Source organism: Panthera tigris, chromosome D3 (genome assembly GCF_018350195.1).
Source record: "Panthera tigris isolate Pti1 chromosome D3, P.tigris_Pti1_mat1.1, whole genome shotgun sequence".
Taxonomy (NCBI): Eukaryota; Metazoa; Chordata; class Mammalia; order Carnivora; family Felidae; genus Panthera; species Panthera tigris.
Window position 1 is genome coordinate 30,081,110 of NC_056671.1, and position 16,726 is coordinate 30,097,835.

At 45.8% G+C, this 16,726-nt stretch overlaps 1 protein-coding gene across 1 annotated transcript; it reads left to right on the forward strand.

The window, feature by feature from the left end:
- The first annotated feature begins 5,199 nt into the window (after positions 1-5,199).
- On the forward strand, positions 5,200-5,840 carry LOC102965131 (immunoglobulin iota chain). Its single transcript, XM_007091094.3, has 2 exons — positions 5,200-5,304; positions 5,389-5,840. The coding sequence occupies exons 1-2, from the start codon at positions 5,259-5,261 to the stop codon at positions 5,793-5,795; spliced, it is 453 nt and encodes a 150-aa protein (XP_007091156.2). The 5' UTR covers positions 5,200-5,258; the 3' UTR covers positions 5,796-5,840.
- The last annotated feature ends 10,886 nt before the right edge of the window (positions 5,841-16,726 follow it).

The following is a 16,726-nucleotide window of genomic DNA, read 5'->3' on the forward strand; positions in this document are numbered from 1 at the left end:
CATCATTAGAATCAACTCAAATTACTTGTTCTGAACAAACACCCTCAGCTTCAAGGACTCAGTTGCATTCCACAGCAAGAGCTGGTGTCTCAGATTCAGTCTGGCAGCTTTGAACTTGTAAGCCCTCTTTAGAGTTTCCCCCAGCCCTTTTGAGATAGGGTCTTTTACCTGTGGACAGACAGGTGATACCTGAGTGGCAGCAGCTGGGCGTGGTGTCAAGGAGGGGGTTCAAAATTCTTTTTTCTACCATAATGCCAGGAAAAGCTTCTACTGTTCCTGGTGAGGATGAGAGCTCTTGCCGAGGATCTCCTTGTTCTTCTTCCTTCTCCAAAGAGACCTTGTCAGCCTCTCTGCAAATGGCTTCTTCATGGCCAGGATTCCTTAAAAACCTTGGGTCATAATGCCAAGCAGTTGACTTTGTCCAGCACCACCACGTTGAAGCGTCTTTGTGCATCTCAGCTTCCAGATAGACTTCTGAGAGCTGTGCTCTCCATTCGCAGCATTGACAATATTCTATAAATATCTTCTGGTGCTCTGATCCCTGGGCATTCCAGGGCAAACTGGTGGTCTCTAGGAATGTGTCTGATTTCTTCTTTCCATTCACTAAAAAATAACCTTGTGTTTTTTTCTATGTATTTATGTGGACCTTCTTGGGTTCAGTGCTGTAGGAAAAATAGATTGTTGATGAAGATTCACCTTCATTTCCTGAACTGTCATCATCACCATGGTCTGGGTTTGGATGATGCTCATAATCTTTCTCTTGACCTTGCCTTTGACCTTGCACCAATTTTCACTGTGATTTCTCCTTACAAAAACTTTCCTGAGCAAGGGAGCCCACAGTCTCATCTTAGATATGATCTTTTCCCTCTCTATATGTGACCCCTGACTCCAGCTTACTGTCAAGTTCACTCAGCAGGTTTTCTTATCTCTCCTGCTCTTCCAGCCAGGCCCACAGTTTTTCATCCATAAGCAAAACACCCTTGGACTTTGTGTCATTTTCAAAATGTCAAATTTTGGGTTTTGAATGAGGTTTGTGTGCAATTTGGGGTTTTCTTTCTTTTTAATATAGAGAGACAGAGAGAGATTGAGAATGAATCTTAAGCAGTCTCCATGCTCAGTGCAGATCCTGTGGCGGGGCTCAATACCACGACCCTGGGATCGTGACCTGGGCTGAAATCAAGTCAGATGCTAGGTCCAGCTGAGACATCTAGGCAGCCTTAGGCTTTTCTTTTCAATACAAAGTGGTTTTATTTTATTTTTTATTTTTTATAATTTTTAAAATGTTTATTTTTGAGAGAAAGAGACAGAGTGGGAGCAGAGGACAGGCAGAGAGAGAAGGAGACACAGAATCCAAAGCAGGCTCCAGACTCTGAGCTGTTAGCACAGAGCCCGACACAAGGCTTGAACTCATGGATCGTGAAATCATGACCTGAGGTGAAGTCGGACCCAATTGCCTGAGACACCCAGGCACCCCCAAAGTTGTTTTAAATGTGTTCTCTTATGTCAAAAAGATCACCAGACCCTTAATAATTTTTTTTTTTTTAAAGATCACCTTCCCCAACACCCACCCTGTCCTGCAAATCCACCAGGAATCCAACTTTAGATTTAAAGTTTTTCATCACCTTTTCAACGTCATCCAGGGCTCTCCTTATACACTCCTTCCCATGCTCTATGAGACCCACTGTTTGTTTTGCAGAGCACTGACAAAACCAGTTGTCCCCAAGGAGGACAGCCAATTTGTTGGTATCAACATGCCTTCCTGGAACAAAGGCAAGAGGCCCAACCGGCACCAAGACCTCAAAAGACAGCTTCTTGGACAAAGTCAGGAGTTGTTCTTGAATGATGCCATGCACACTCTCTGTTCTTTGCCAATGTGAGATTTGCTCCTGGCAACTAGAGACCATCTTTTCTTCTTTGTCCTGGGGCTCCACAGCCTGTCAGGCATCACAGCTACCTGGGGGTGGCCGAGGAGGCTGGGCTGTGGGGCAGACACCAGGGCACCATGGCTTCTGCTTCTGTGTGTATGCAGTGTTCAGCTGTGTTGGTTCTCTAGGTCCCAGACACGCTGGCTTCCTCTATTTCCACACACCACAGTCTCCTGAAGCAGGGCTTTCCCACACGCTCATGTCTCTGCCTGGTACATATGCCCTACACATTGTGGAGCTGGCTATTTCTACCCTTCAGGTATCACTCCATTTTCCCCTTCTCAGGGGGCCTTTGATGACCCCTATGCCATAATAATCTCCTGGGGAGTCTCTCCTGGACACTTACTAAGACACGTAGATGTAATTATACCAGACCCCTAAGCAACATGAGTGCCCACACCCCACACAGTTGAAAATCTGCCTATAACTTGAAATTGTTTTTAATGTTTATTTCTTTTTGAGAGAGAGGCAGAGCGTGAGTGGGGGAGGGGAAGAGAGAGAGGGAGATACAGAATCGAAGTAGGTTCTAGCTTCTGAGCTGTCAGCACAGAACCCGAAGCAGGGCTTGAACTCACAGACTGCGGGATAATGACCTGAGCTGAAGTTGGACACTCAACCAACTGAGCCACCCAGGCACCCTGAAAATCTGCATATAACTTTTGAGTCCTCCAAAAGTTAACTATAATAGTCACTTTGAACAGAAACCTTAGTGATAACATGAACAGTCAATTAACATATATTTTGTATGTTATATGTATTATATACTGTATTCTGACAATCAAGGAAGCTAGAGAAAAGAAAATGTTATTAAGAAAATCACAAGGAAGAGAGAAAACTTTTATACTGTCCTATATCCACATATCAGTGGACCCACACAGTTGAAACCAGAGTTGTTCAAGGGTCAAATGTACTTACTCAGGATTCCCCACTAGACTCTAACTTCCATGGGGACAGGGACCATGGATATTCATAGTGGCTGCTCTTAACCAAAGAGTCTCAAAGAACAGCCTGAGTGAAAGAAGAGGTCATATAAAAATCCAGATCCCAATTTCTCCCAAAATGTCAGTAAATGTGGCTTCCCCACTTAGGAGCACCAGCCTGTGATATTGTGATTTATGACAAGATATAAATATTTGATCTTCCAGTTCCTGGCAGAGAGCTCCTGAAACTCTTGGAGTTTCTTAAGTGATTAGAACTACAGAAGAGTTTTTGCTGTTCATAATAAGCCCCAGACAAGCACACCTGTAATAGTGGGGTGTGTATAGGCGTGTAGCCAGTGGGCAACCCCTTCTGCTTCCTTTCCTTCCCTGGAAGTGGATTTCTTTCACATGGGCTGGGAGCTCTTTGGGTACCTACTGTCAGGATGACCTCAAAGACCTTCAGCACAGACACCAGAAGGAGCTGATTGGCAGACTGCTAGCACCAAGGGGAGAAAAAGTCACAGCTGGGTGTTTTTCTGCACTCTGCTCTCAAAATTGTTGCAGATGTGGATCATCTTGCAGCCCTTTCTAGAATTAAAAATGAGTTCTTGGGGCACCTGTGTGGCTCAGATGGTTAAGAGTCAGACTCTTGATTTGCCTCAGGTCATGATCTGACATTCCTGGGATCGAGCCCCAAGCTGTGAGCCCAGAGCCTGCTTGGGATTTTCTCTCTCCCTCTCTCTCTCTCTCTGCCCCTCTCCCACTCAGGTGCACACTGTCTCTTCCAAAAACAATTAAATAAACTTAAAAAAACAACAATGTGTTCTCATCCCAGTGTCTGGTTCTGCTTATGGCTCTTAAATAGCAACTCAGATCATCCACACCTTGGAGTGACTCATTTTGTTTTTCTCTTCTTTCTTTTGCCTCCACCAGAGGAAGAGCTGAGAGCCCCCTTTACTCCCTGGGCTTCCCTCTGTGGCTGTGCCTTGCTGAGAAAGTTCTAGACTGAGATGAGGAGAGAAGGGACAATGGAGTGAGATGGTTGATTTCATGTGGTCCAAGGGATGCCCAGATTCAACATTATTTCTAGGTGTGTCTGTGAAGGTGTCTCTGAATGACATTAGCATTTAAACCAGTGTACTCATGAAAGCAGGTGGCCCTCCCCACACAGGTGAGCATCTTCCAGTCCATGGAGGGCCTGAACAGAACAGAAAGGGGGAGAAAGGTGGAATTCACCCCTTTCTGTTTCCTGTCTGCCTGCTGAGCTGTGAAATTGGTCTTCTCCTGCCCTTGGACTGGGCTTTATCAGCTCCTCTGGTTCTCAGGCTTTTGGACTCAGACTGAGGTGCACCACTGGCTTTCCTGGGTCTACAACCTGCACGTGGCAGATCGTGGCAGATCATGGCAATCTCCATAATTGGGAGAGGCAATTCCTCATAATAAATCTCTTCCTATGTATATATCCTATTGGTTCTGTTTCTCTGGAGAACCCTGATTAACTGAGGTACATGAGTCTTCATCTGAGCATCCCAACAGCCTCCAGCTACACAACCCACACAGCTTTGTGGGTAGCGCTAAGCAGAGAGCAGGCCTCAGGCCTTGGGATATGCTTGGTGACGGGGTCAAACTCAGGTGGAACAGGGATGGGACCAATAGATCGTCTAGGTGCAGGGTCTGGCCAAGGAGTGGGCTGAGGTCCAGGGGATTCTGCCTTACCCACTCCCTGGGGAGACTTGTGAAGAGCAGAGTGTCAGAAGAGCTGGGGCTGGGCCTCTGCAGGACGCTGATGGGGGAAAAGGCTGCTCTACCTCTGCCCCCACCTGCCCTGAGCCCCAGGTGGGGGCCCCCAAGGCCCTCCTGGTGCTTCCTTCTCAGAAGCTGTGGGTCCCTGCTGCTACATTCTAGGAGGGAAAGGGGGCTGGGTTTGGTGGGACGGAATGGCAGGAGTGTGGAAGGGGACAGAGTATCCCACTCACCCCAGAACCCCAGAATTTCTGCTGTACAAAGCAAGTGTTTTCACCCCCGTGAGGACGTGTCCTCTCTACTGCTTCACCAGGCATGTGAATTTGGACAAGAACCAGATTTCTGTGGGGTTCAGCTTCCTCAGGAGGATGGTGAGGTTACTCTACCTCAGGGATCCAACTTTGCAGGCTGGCCTCCTGGGCAGTGGTCCATGAGCCTCAGGCAGGTGCTTCCTCCCTGGACGCTCCCATGGGGCCAAGGAAAGAGCCACAAAGGCTGCCATGGGGCCATTCCCCAACCGACACTGCAAACTCAAGAAAGTTCAGGAAAGTGGTGGCTGAGAACCAGGCGTGCAATGACCCCACCCCTGGGAGGGCGCAGGCAGATGCTGGCCCAGCCCCGAGATGGTCCCAGGAGCCCTGGCAGCACAAAGAAGACAGAGTTCAGCACCATGTCGTGGATTCCTGTCCTGCTGGCACTGTTAACCCACTGGGCAGGTGAGAACACCCCAGAGCTAACAACCCCTGGCCCCATCCCCTGCCCTCTTCTGCCTTGATGCTCAGGTGCTTCTCTGTCCCCAGGCTGTGTCTCTCAGCCCATGCTGAACCAGCCACCATTTGTGTCCTCGCCCCTTGGAACAACAATCCGTCTGGCCTGCACCTTGAGCAGAGACTACGATGTCAGGATTTATAACATCTACTGGTACCAGCAGAGGCCCGGCCACCCTCCAAGATTCTTGCTGAGATATTTCTCCCACTCAGACCACAGCCAGGGCTTCAAGATTCCCCCTCGCTTCTCTGGATCCAAAGATGTGGCCAAGAACACGGGCTATTTGAGCATCTCTGGGCTGCAGCCTGAGGATGAGGCTATGTATTACTGTTCTCTGGGATTCCAGGTCTTGGATAAAGAAAGGGAGATGAGGGGAGAGAGAAGGGAAGAAAAGGAGCCTGCTGTTTTGGGGTCCCCAGCACCCCCAGACACACGTTGAACTAGAGACCAAAGGGCACACTTCCTCAGAAAGAGGCGAGTGTGGGCAAGGAGGGTGGGCTATGGGCTTCACAGAGCAAAGGAGAAAGCCGCTTAGCTTCTTCCTGTCCGGAAACTTGCTTAGACCCCCCTGAATGTGGGATTTGGGGATTAAAGTTGCTTGTGTCTTGAGAAGTTGTCTTGCTGAGTTTGTATGTCTGGTGTGCTGAATTGTTCTGAGGAGGCCCCAGATGTTCTGGGAAAGGTGAGAATGAGTGGAATGCATCCTAGAACCAGCCTAGGGTGATAGCCCAGGAGACTGGCTAGGCAAAATGCTAGCCCCTGCTCTTGTGGGTTCTGAGGGGCAGGAGCTGCACCCTGGGGGACGATTCTGTTGAGGACAGTCTGCTCTATTGTGCAGGAGTTACAGGGTCAACAACTTAGAAAACGCCTCTATTGGGCCTCTGGGGAGGACAGTGGGTCCTGAGTGATAGGTCTGGAGCGGGTCCTCCACGTCGGTATTCTGACATTGGGACAGTCACTTCTCTGTTGTGAGGCTGTCTTGTGCACTGTAGGATGTCCAGCAGCATCCCTGGCCTCTACCCACCAAATGCCAGCACCTGTGCCCTCCTGCCCCTAATGATGACACCCAGAAATGTCTCCAGGCATTGCCAAATGCCCTCCAGGTGGCAAAATCACCTTGATTAAACATCCTTGATCTCGGTGAGAGAAATGGGCGTATTCTTTGGCCCAAGAGAGTGGCAGGGGCTGGCAGATATTTTCTATGAAGGGCCAGATAGTAAATCACTTGGGCTTTCCAAGCCATATGATCTTTGTCCCAACTACTCTGTTCTGTCCTTATAATGTGAGAGCGGCCACAGGCAATACTATGTAAACATATGGGCATGGCTGTGCTCCTACTTAATTTTATTTACAGAAACATAGGGCTGGGCCAGATATGGCACCAGAGCTTGCCAGCCCCTGCTCCGGCGAAACACTACTGCCACTGGGTTTCAATCTAGCCATGTTTGGTGGGATAATCAAGGTGAACCTCACTTCTTCCTGTCTGATAACTCCATGGAAACCTCTGGACCCCTGGGGAAACCTGCAGGTAGGGGGCGTGGCCTCACTGATAGGCTTCTTGGGTGAAGAGGGTATAGGTGCATTCCTGCAGGCCTGACCCATAGCACAGCATCCTGAGCCCCTGGGTGGTGGGTCGGGATGTGCCCTGCAGAGAGAGACCATGTACCTAGGTACATAGAGTGGACATGCCTCAAACTCAGAGAGGTGGCAGGCAAACCATCTCCCCTGTGATCCCAAACTTGGCTGAGAGCGTCCCTTTATCAAGGGGTCCCCCTGAGAGTGGGCATGTGTCAATACTGGCCCTTCCACATGTGCAAAACAATGGTCTCAGCTCATGCCACGCTCCAGGTACCCTCTGAGCTTCTACTTCCTCAAATGCACTGCACTCTTCCTGCATCAGACCTTTGCCCCCAGACAGGGGCCCCCAGGCCCATGTTCCTAAAGGCCAGCCAGGTGGCCACTTAACCTGCTGTTCTGCTTTCATCCTTTGTGATTCTGGGATTCCATGCCTTGACAAGAAACCCAGAGAGCAGAGAGTCAGGTTGGGCTCCTCCATTATCCTAACGCTCTGCCCCACCAGATCCATGCAGGGTGAGCCCCTGGACTTGGGCCTCAGGCCAGCCAGAGTGTGAGTCTTAGCTCTGGTCAGCCCCAGAAGGGCCATTGGAATTCTAGGCCAACATCCCCTTTGTTGTATGTAAAGAGGATCATAATAGCACTGACTGATTTCTATAAAGCACTTTAATGGCTCCTCCACAAAAGAGTAGTGTTAATATTTCCTCATCAGTGACCAGGCCTGGCCTTCCTCCTTGTCAAGTCTGAGTCCATTCCTTTAGCCTGAGTCATTTTTCACCTCCACCATTGGCTGGCCTCCTGCCTGTCCCCTGCTGCAGCTCCTCCTCATTTTCACTCCCAGATCTGGTCCTGCCTGCACTCCTCTCCAACCTTTGTCTCTCACCTTTGAAGGCACATATGCAAGCCACATTTGCAATTTTCAATTTTTTGTTGGCTACATTTTTTGAGGAAGGAAATAAGAAACAGGTGAAATGATTTTTGTGAGTTTATTCATTTTGAGAGAGAGAGAGAGAGCAAGCGAGCATGCGTGTGCAAGTGGAGGAGGGACAGAGAGAGAGGGAGAAAGACAATCCTAAGCAGGCTCCTCACTGTCAGCAAAGAGCCCAACTCCTTGGCTTGCCCCCACAACCCGTGAGATCGTGAACTGAGCTGAAATCAAGAGTCGGACGCTTAACCAACTGAGCCACTGGGTGCCCCACAATGATTTTTAAAAAATTTTTTTAACGTTTTACTTATTTTTGAGACAGAGAGAGACAGAGCATGAACGGGGGAGGGTCAGAGAGATGGAGACACAGAATCTGAAACAGGCTCCAGGCTCCGAGCTGTCAGCACAGAGCCCGTCGCGGGGCTCGAACTCACAGACCACGACATCATGACCTGAGCCGAAGTCGGCCGCTCAGCCGACTGAGCCACCAGGCGCCCCCACAATGATTTTTAATAGTACATTTTATTTAACTCCATCCATCCCAAGTATTATCATTTTGGCATGCAATCTAAAAATGAGCTATGAGACGGTTTAAACTCTTTTGCTGTCATGCAAAATCTTCAAAACCCAGTGTGTAGTTTGCACTCGTGGCTCCTCTCTGTTTGGACCAGCTACTTTCCAAGTGACCAACAGCCATCTGTGTCTTGGGCAGGACCGTACAGATTGAAAGGATTGAATTCAGACTCCTTCTCGTGACAAGCCTTCGGAAGCTGGTCCAGATCTGGTCCCAAGTCCAAGGTCTTATCCACCTGCCCTCAGTGTTTCTGCCACATTAATTCATCTGCAATTGATCCAACACCTCATCCTTGTGGTTGCTTCGGACGCTTTTCCTAAGCCATTCATTTGCAGACAGAACTCCCTGTCCCTTTACAGTGTCCTCCAGCTGACTTCCCCAACTCTGGGCTCCACAGTGATCTCAAATCTCACTCCTTGGCCAAGATTTCCCTGACCTCTTTAGGCAGTTACTAGCTTCCTGTCATGTGCAGCTATTGTGTTTTCCTAACTATGTTTAGCACCTACCAGACAGATCTAAATTTACCCTGCAGGTCTCTCTCCTTCACTAATCTGCACATTCTTGGTGGGCAGGATCTCTTCTACTCATTTGATGTGTCTGGTAAACATGAGGTGATAACAGAGTTGAGCGAATAGGTGAATGAGTAATTGATCACATAACTGAATGAATTCTTGAGTTGCAAAGACCCTGCCATTCATTCATTCTAAGATCCCCTGAGACGGCTGGGGTCATTGGGATTCCCTAAGAAGGGAAATCATGTCACATCAGTGAGTGGCCACATTCTGTCCATCTGTTTGTCTTTCTGTCAGAGTCTTTCTCTCACATATGCACACACACACACACACACACACACCTCTGATGCCTTACATATGAAGCTGGTGATGGTGTACAGCAACTGGGAATGGTGTGGGAAGGAATAGGTCAAAATCGGCCGATGCAGGGAGAACTTTCTGAATCAGTAACAGAGGAGTGAGATGTTGGAGAGGAGGGGGGATCTGGTCGCTGATACTGTAAAGAGCTCCCCCACCCCCATCACCCCTAAGCCTCTCTCTACAGGGCTCCCAGGTGTGACACAGAACAAAAGTGTGTGGTGCTCAGAGCTGTGGTCTGTGACAGAAATGCTTGACACAGCTCACAAATTTGAGACAGAAACACAGAACCCGATGGGCTTGGTATGGCATCAGTGGTACTGAAGAGGGAACCCACCATTCTGACCTGAGTTAGACCCTGAGACCCTTGAAATCTGAGGAAGACCCAAGGGTCTTGAGGGCTGGAGCATGCCAAGCAGACAGAGTGAAGATGCAAGGGGTTCCCGGAGCATATAGATAGTCAGAGTGGTTGTGACACAGTTTGGCAAGACGAGCTCGAGGAAGTGGTCGCCACAACAGGGGAGGGTGGAATTAGCCTCCAGAGGCCCTTTAGGACATGGAAGCCTCTTGTGTTTCATTCTAAATTGTGTATTTGTGATGGGAGCACAATGCCCAAAGCCATTCGTTCATTACTGGGTGCTAGCTGGAGATGTCCTCATTCTTGCCTTCCTCCTTCTTCCTTTGGTAAGAAAACTTCCCCTCATCAGGGATTTAGTCACCTGAGGAACTATGTGTATGGCAAAGGCAGGATAAATATTTGATCTTTTTTCCTTTTTTTTTTTTTTTTACCAACTATCAAAGTAACAAGGCTGTGTGCCAGCTTCATCCAACTTTGATTTGTTAGTGTCATGCTAAGTCTATGGATATAAGCATATCTGAGGTGTTTAAATCCATTGCAATTATTGGAAGTTCTGTTTTTGACCAGTAGAAGCCCATTCAAATTGGTCTGTAATCAGGAACAGGTGGATATGTCAAAAACAGTACGTTTAATTTTGTTTTCAGTATTTACACAAATGTGGGTCAATTTTCATTCCAGCTACTTCTCAAAGGGATGATGATTTAGAACACACTGAATGGAGAAATGGGTTTTACACAAGGAAAGAGACCCCCGGAATGGGAAAATCAGTCTTTTGCAATGCTTAATGTGATCATAGTAATGATTAAGGCAAGAACCATAGATATGTGCCAAAACTCTTGGATTCTTGGTTAGCAGGGTACAAAGCATGTGCTTGGTGCAGTCATGTCATCCCACAAGTCTACTCACAAAAGGAACATGGACATTTCCATGGGAGAAATTTGGCTGTCACCTTCAATGCAGAGTCACCTCCCATGCAGGGCTCAACCCTAGCTTCTCTCTCTTTTAAAAAATGTTCATTTATATTTAAGAGAGAGAGAAAGGGGGGGGAGGAGCAGAGAGAGGGGGCGGGACAGAGGATCTGAATGAGGCTCTGTGCTGACACAGAAAGCTCGACACAGGACTCAAACCCACAAGCCTCCAGACCATTACCTGAGCCGAAGTCAGACACTTAACCAAATGAATTGCCCAGGCACTCCATCCTGGCTTCTGTCTTAATGGAATGATCCAACACGGGTCCCTTCTGGAGGGAATAATGGGAAGTACTCTATGCCAGTGGAGTTGAAAACATTGTACCTGAAGATAGTCAAGCTTCTAGCTTTTACTCCCAGTTCTCAGGAAATACAGGGGCCCCAGGAAAACAGCCAGACAAACCCAGACTGTGGAACGCTGGAAAAGAAAATTGGCTTGGACTGTCAGAAAAGTGATTATCAAGAAAGAAAAGGTGTATATATTCTTAAATGAAGAGTCTGAAGGTATCTAACAAGTAACCAGAATGTATGCACTGAGATTAGGTCTTCTTTTCAGGCCAAACCAAAAAACAAACAAACAAACAAAATTTCCAAAACAGTAGCTATAAATAAAAATCATCTTGTGGACCATTGTGGAGATTTGACTGGGTAGCAGATACTAGCTATTAGGGGATTATAATAATTTTATTAGATGGGATCATGGTAGTGTGGTTTTTTAGCAGAAAGTGTCAAAACATCTGCAACTGAATTTTTCCAAATTTTTAATTTTGAAATAATTATAGATTTTCATGAAATGGCAAAATAATGTACAGGGAGGTTCCATGCACCTTTTCCCCAGCTTGTTAACATCTTCCATAATTATAGTACGGCATCAATACCAGGAAGTTGACATTGGTATAATCCAGATCTTATTTTGGTTTCTCTAATTCTACCTGTGCTCATTTAATGTTATCACATGTATCTTTGCACAATCACCACTGATCCAGATATTTAGCTCTACCATCACCACAAGGCTCCTCCATGCTACCCCTTTATAGCCACACCCTCTCCTCATCCCTTCTATCCCCAGCCCCTGCAAGCACTCATCTATCCTCTATGTCTTTAATTGTCCTTTTGAGAATGTCATAGAAACATAATCATATAGTAGGTAGTCTTTTGAGACTGACTTTTTTCATTCAGCAGAATTCCCTTGAAGTTCATCCAATTTGTTGCATGTATCAGTAACTCATTCTTTTTTATGGCTGCATAATATTTCATGGAATGGATTACCACATTTGTATAACCACTCTCTCATTGACAAACATTTGGGTAGCATCACATCCAAAAATATTTCTAAATATCCCATAGTCATAAATAGAAATCTTTAAACTATAAAACTTCTGGGAGAAAATCTTTGTGACCTTGTGTTAAGCAAAGATTTCATAGATGTAACAAACAAAAGTACTATCAATCCATAAAATAACAAGTTGATATCTTTATAAAAATGAAAAATGTCTCTTCTTCAGACACACTGTTAAGAAAACTAAAATACAAGCCACAGGCTGGGAGAAATATTTGCAAAATACATAGCTGATAAAGGGCTTCTATCTAGAATATATAAAGAACTCTCAAAACTCAACAATAAGAAAACAATGTATTCAATTTTAATAAGGGAAAAGTTTTGAACAGATACTTCAGTAAAGAAGTATATAGAAGGCCAATAAGTACATGAAAAGATGCTCAACACCATCAATCATTAGGAATTAAAACCACAACAAGGTAACACTACACACCTAGTTAGAATAGCTTGTTAAAAGAATGTGGAACAGCTATAACTGTTATTAAAGGCATTGTATTATGATATAGCTATTTTGGAAAGCAGTTTGGCAGTTTTGTATAAAGTTAAATGTACATTTACTTACAATTCAACAATATGCCTAGGTATTTACCCAAGGGAAATGAAAACATATTTTAACACAAATGTTTATAGTGGCTTTACTCATAATCACCAAAAATTGCTAACAGAAATGTTCTTTGATTGGTGAATGGATGACTGGAACATTCATCCGATGGAATAATAACTCAGCCACACGAATGAATGAGTGACTGCTGATATATGCAAGGCATGGAATGTCTCAAGTGTGGTTGACTATGTAAAAGATTCAGTTTCAAAAAGGCTGCATACTGTGTGATTCCATTTACATGACATTCTAAAAATGCAAAACTCTAGGGACAAAAAAAGAGACCAGTTTGTTGCTAGGGGTTGGAGGTGGAGGGAGGGAGTGATGACAAAGGGGTATGATGGATTTTTAGGGTAATGGAAATTTCTATATTTTGATTGCAGTGGTGGCTGTGAGACTGGATGCATTTGTTCAGACTCAAAACTATACACTAAAGAGGGTGCATTTTCATATATGTAAATTGTGTCTTAATACACCTGAAGTAAAAAAAAAATTTCCATACAGTTAGTGCTATGGTATTCTGGTAATGATACCACATCTGGAACAGTTATGGTTGCCACTTGATTAAGTTTACTGCCATTAAGTTTGTCACCATTCTTAGCCCTGATCGAACTAGAAATTTCAAGGACCAGATGAGTGATTTAAAAGGTAATAAGATGAGGATCACCACATCTTCTTTAAAGTTTTGGGGGTAGGAATACTTTCTGCCATTCCACCTAAATGCGCCATATTGGTTTTTTGATCACCTATATTGGCTTTGTGAGGGTGGAGCATGATTTCAGGAGCTTGCATTTGGCCTTTTTTGTCATAATGACTCCTGCTCCACAGGTCATGAATGAATATGTGGATTCTACCAGCTAAGTATGTTCATACCACTTATACATCCAGAAACAGAAAATGATCACCAACGAGTTTTGCAGATAGACCCACTGGACACAGTGTGAAACTGACATGGGGAGGAATCCAGTCATCACCAGTCCTCTGTATTGTAGTTACCTGCAAACTAACAGGGTGGCATTTTTGTCATCCTGCCTTCTGTGTCACCTCAGAAGCTGTGTCAACAGCCTTCAAAATATCTGGATATTCCCATGTCCTGGGGCACTTATTTGGGTAAATAATGGGAGGATCCCCTTGGAAAAAGATTTCTGAAATATTGCAAGTTCCTCCCTCAAGTGGACCTGGCTTTCCTACTGATGTGTTCTGGATCTGGAAATAGCTTATGTCTGCAAACTGGGAAGGGTTTGTGACTCTCCATTGGTGTGGCTGAATCATTGGTGTGGCTCACTCATTTGTGGTCATCAGTCAAGCAATATGTGACTGCCTCTACATCCAATACCTAGGTGCACCATGGTCTATTAATCATTTCCACTTTTCCCTGTGGGCCAGAGTCAACCTTTCTGCCTGTGTCAGTTTGACTCCTCTGAGAATTAGACACCAAGATGGGATTAGATATATGTGAGGGTTTTCAGGACAAATAGCTGTAAGGATTCATAGGGAAAGGAGCAAGAATCGGTAGGGATAATCTCCAGACCATGCTACTCCAGACCAGACCAAGTCTGAGACCTGGGAAAGGAGAAAGGGAAAGAAGGATTGGTGAGAACGAATCTCAGACTGCAGTTCTAGAAAAATCTTATCCAGACTGATGGGGAGTCCCCAATCAAAAGTTGCCCATTAAGGATGTCCATGTGGGCAGGAATGGGCCATCATTTGTAACCCAGCCAGTAAAATGATGGGAACAGCCTGAATGAAGCAGATAAGGGTTGTCATTCTACATGTCTTCTCCCAGCCTTCCTGCCCCACCCCCCTCCAACAGGTGCTCTGAAAGGAAATCTGGGTAGGGCACTTGCATAAGGCCACCACACTGCCTTCATGGTAAGTACTTCCATCTGGTCTCTGTGGTTTGGTGCTGCCACTGAAACATCCTGCTATACTCATTGAAAAAGACTAGTCCACTTCCATGGCAGTATTCCCACCATAAGCCCCAGCCTGTGGTGGACAGCCACCACTGAGCTTCTCCAGAGTGGCAGTGCCTCCTATCAGCTTCACTTCATGAAGGGAATGTCATCTGAGCCCTCTGGAAAATGGTTCACTGCTGTTTCTCTGGTCCTTTATAATAAATCCATTGTAGCATGAACACCTCTCTCTGTTCATTTTGACCGTATTCCTCAAGGTCAAGGAAATTCCAGCATTCCAGCATTTATCTTTTTGACACTAGGGTACCATTTATCCAAGTTTTAAGCACTATCCCATTAGGACCAACTGTAGGTGTCTCAGTCATGGGGGAGACTGACTGCATCAGCTCTCATTGGTCATTGGTTGAGAGCTGCTTCTTGCATCCCAGTCCCGCCCCCCCCCCCCACCGGCACACAGGCACAGATGGCGTGCATGGCCAGAGATGCCCAGGTGATAGCAACTAAAAGTCAAACAGAAATGCAAGTGTTGAGGGAATATGGGCAGGTTCCTGACAGCATCTACTACAATATCCAGAGGTTGAATGAAGGTACTAGCAGTGGAGACCAAGAGGAGTATGTTAATATGAAAGGTGTTGGAGGGAAATGGAGAGTCCTGATGTGTATATATATATAGATCAAAGGTCCTGGTTCTAGGTAAGTGTCAGCTGGGGTTGATTAGAGAAGCAGAATCATTGTGAGGGATACAGAACAAGGGATTATCATGAGGATGGACCTCATACTGAGGAGTAGCAATCTTTGAGGGGTACTGTCTCTCTTCTAGTGTTGATCCTGTGCTCGCTCTAGGTCATCCAGATCCACAGTTGGGAAGGAAAGCAAGGTGTGGACCAGAACATCAGCAACTCTCTCACCTTAACCTTGGTGCTGGTGGTGACCTGCAGAAGAAGCTGGCACAGAAATAATGATTACAGCTTTGCATTCAACTTCCAGATCTTACATAAATGTTCTCTCATACCTCACCCTAGCTAAGCCATGCATAGAAGAGAATTCTGTTAATGTGGTTTAGCTGAGCTCAGTGGAAACAGTACAAAGTCACCACAAAGTGTTTGAGGAGGAGAAAGGTGCTGTAGAGAAATCTGATAATGCATGTATTTTGGCTCATAGTTTGTAAGATCATGGAGAGTAGAGGAAAGTCAAGCAGCAGCTATAGGCTGGGGAGAGGGTGAGGCAGAGGAGCACCCTTCAAAATCAGTAGTGATCTGGAACACTGGGCTGGCTGGGACTTGTTTTCCCCGTGACAGGGCCAGGCAGGAAGCAGCTGCTGGGGCAGCACCCAAGTCCAGGTGCAGCGGACTCTGCCACTGAGTCTCCATCAGTGAGCATGGAGCCCAGTCCCCAGACCTGGAGGCTATTGTGAGTAGCTGGCGTGTGGACACCCTGGGATGAAGCCACAGTGACCCTGCTGGTCACAGGTCTAATTTCAGTCTTTCCCTGAGGGGTTTCTTAGATCCAAGACCCCACACCAGACAGATATTGATTCAAGTCCTGGAGATGCCAATGCTGCTCTGAGAGATGGGATGGCCAACATGGATTTCTAGGCAGCCGAACGTTTCCATCTTTTCTTTCTTCGCTCCTGCATCTTGTTACATAAACCTTCCTAACTCGAGGTTTAATAATACCCTTTTTTATTGTTTATTTGGCTTTGATTTTAGCTATTCAATATATCTGAAATATATTTTTGCATACAGAGGAGATAGTTGCATTTTTTTTTAATGTGGCAAGTTTTTGTGAGGCTTAATAACAAAAGACTTAAATATGTGTTTATATTGTGCTTCACCCTTTAAGGCATTAATGAGTCTTTTCTGCTATTATTTGCTCAGAGAACAAGCAATCATATTATTAATGCTGAATCTAATGTGCATCTCCTATTGGCTAAGATAAATAAAACACTTTCAAGTTATTTCTTATATTTTATTTGGTTCGTTTTGCTTTTAATACTCAAATTCTATTTCTTTTCAAAATTGAGACTGCTTCAGTTGAGGGCACTACCTACATGAACCAGGTGGTCAAACCCAGGGGAGAATCTCTGAGGTGCAAGAAAGGGCAGGCATCAGACAGAGGGGTCTGCACAATCTGAGACACCTCCCCCCACCTGCATGCCTGTGTCAGGCTTGTGTGTGTCCTAGTGGTTTCTGATATAAATATTTTTAAGAGCTTTTCTCACCCTCTATACCTTGGAGAATCTCATTTA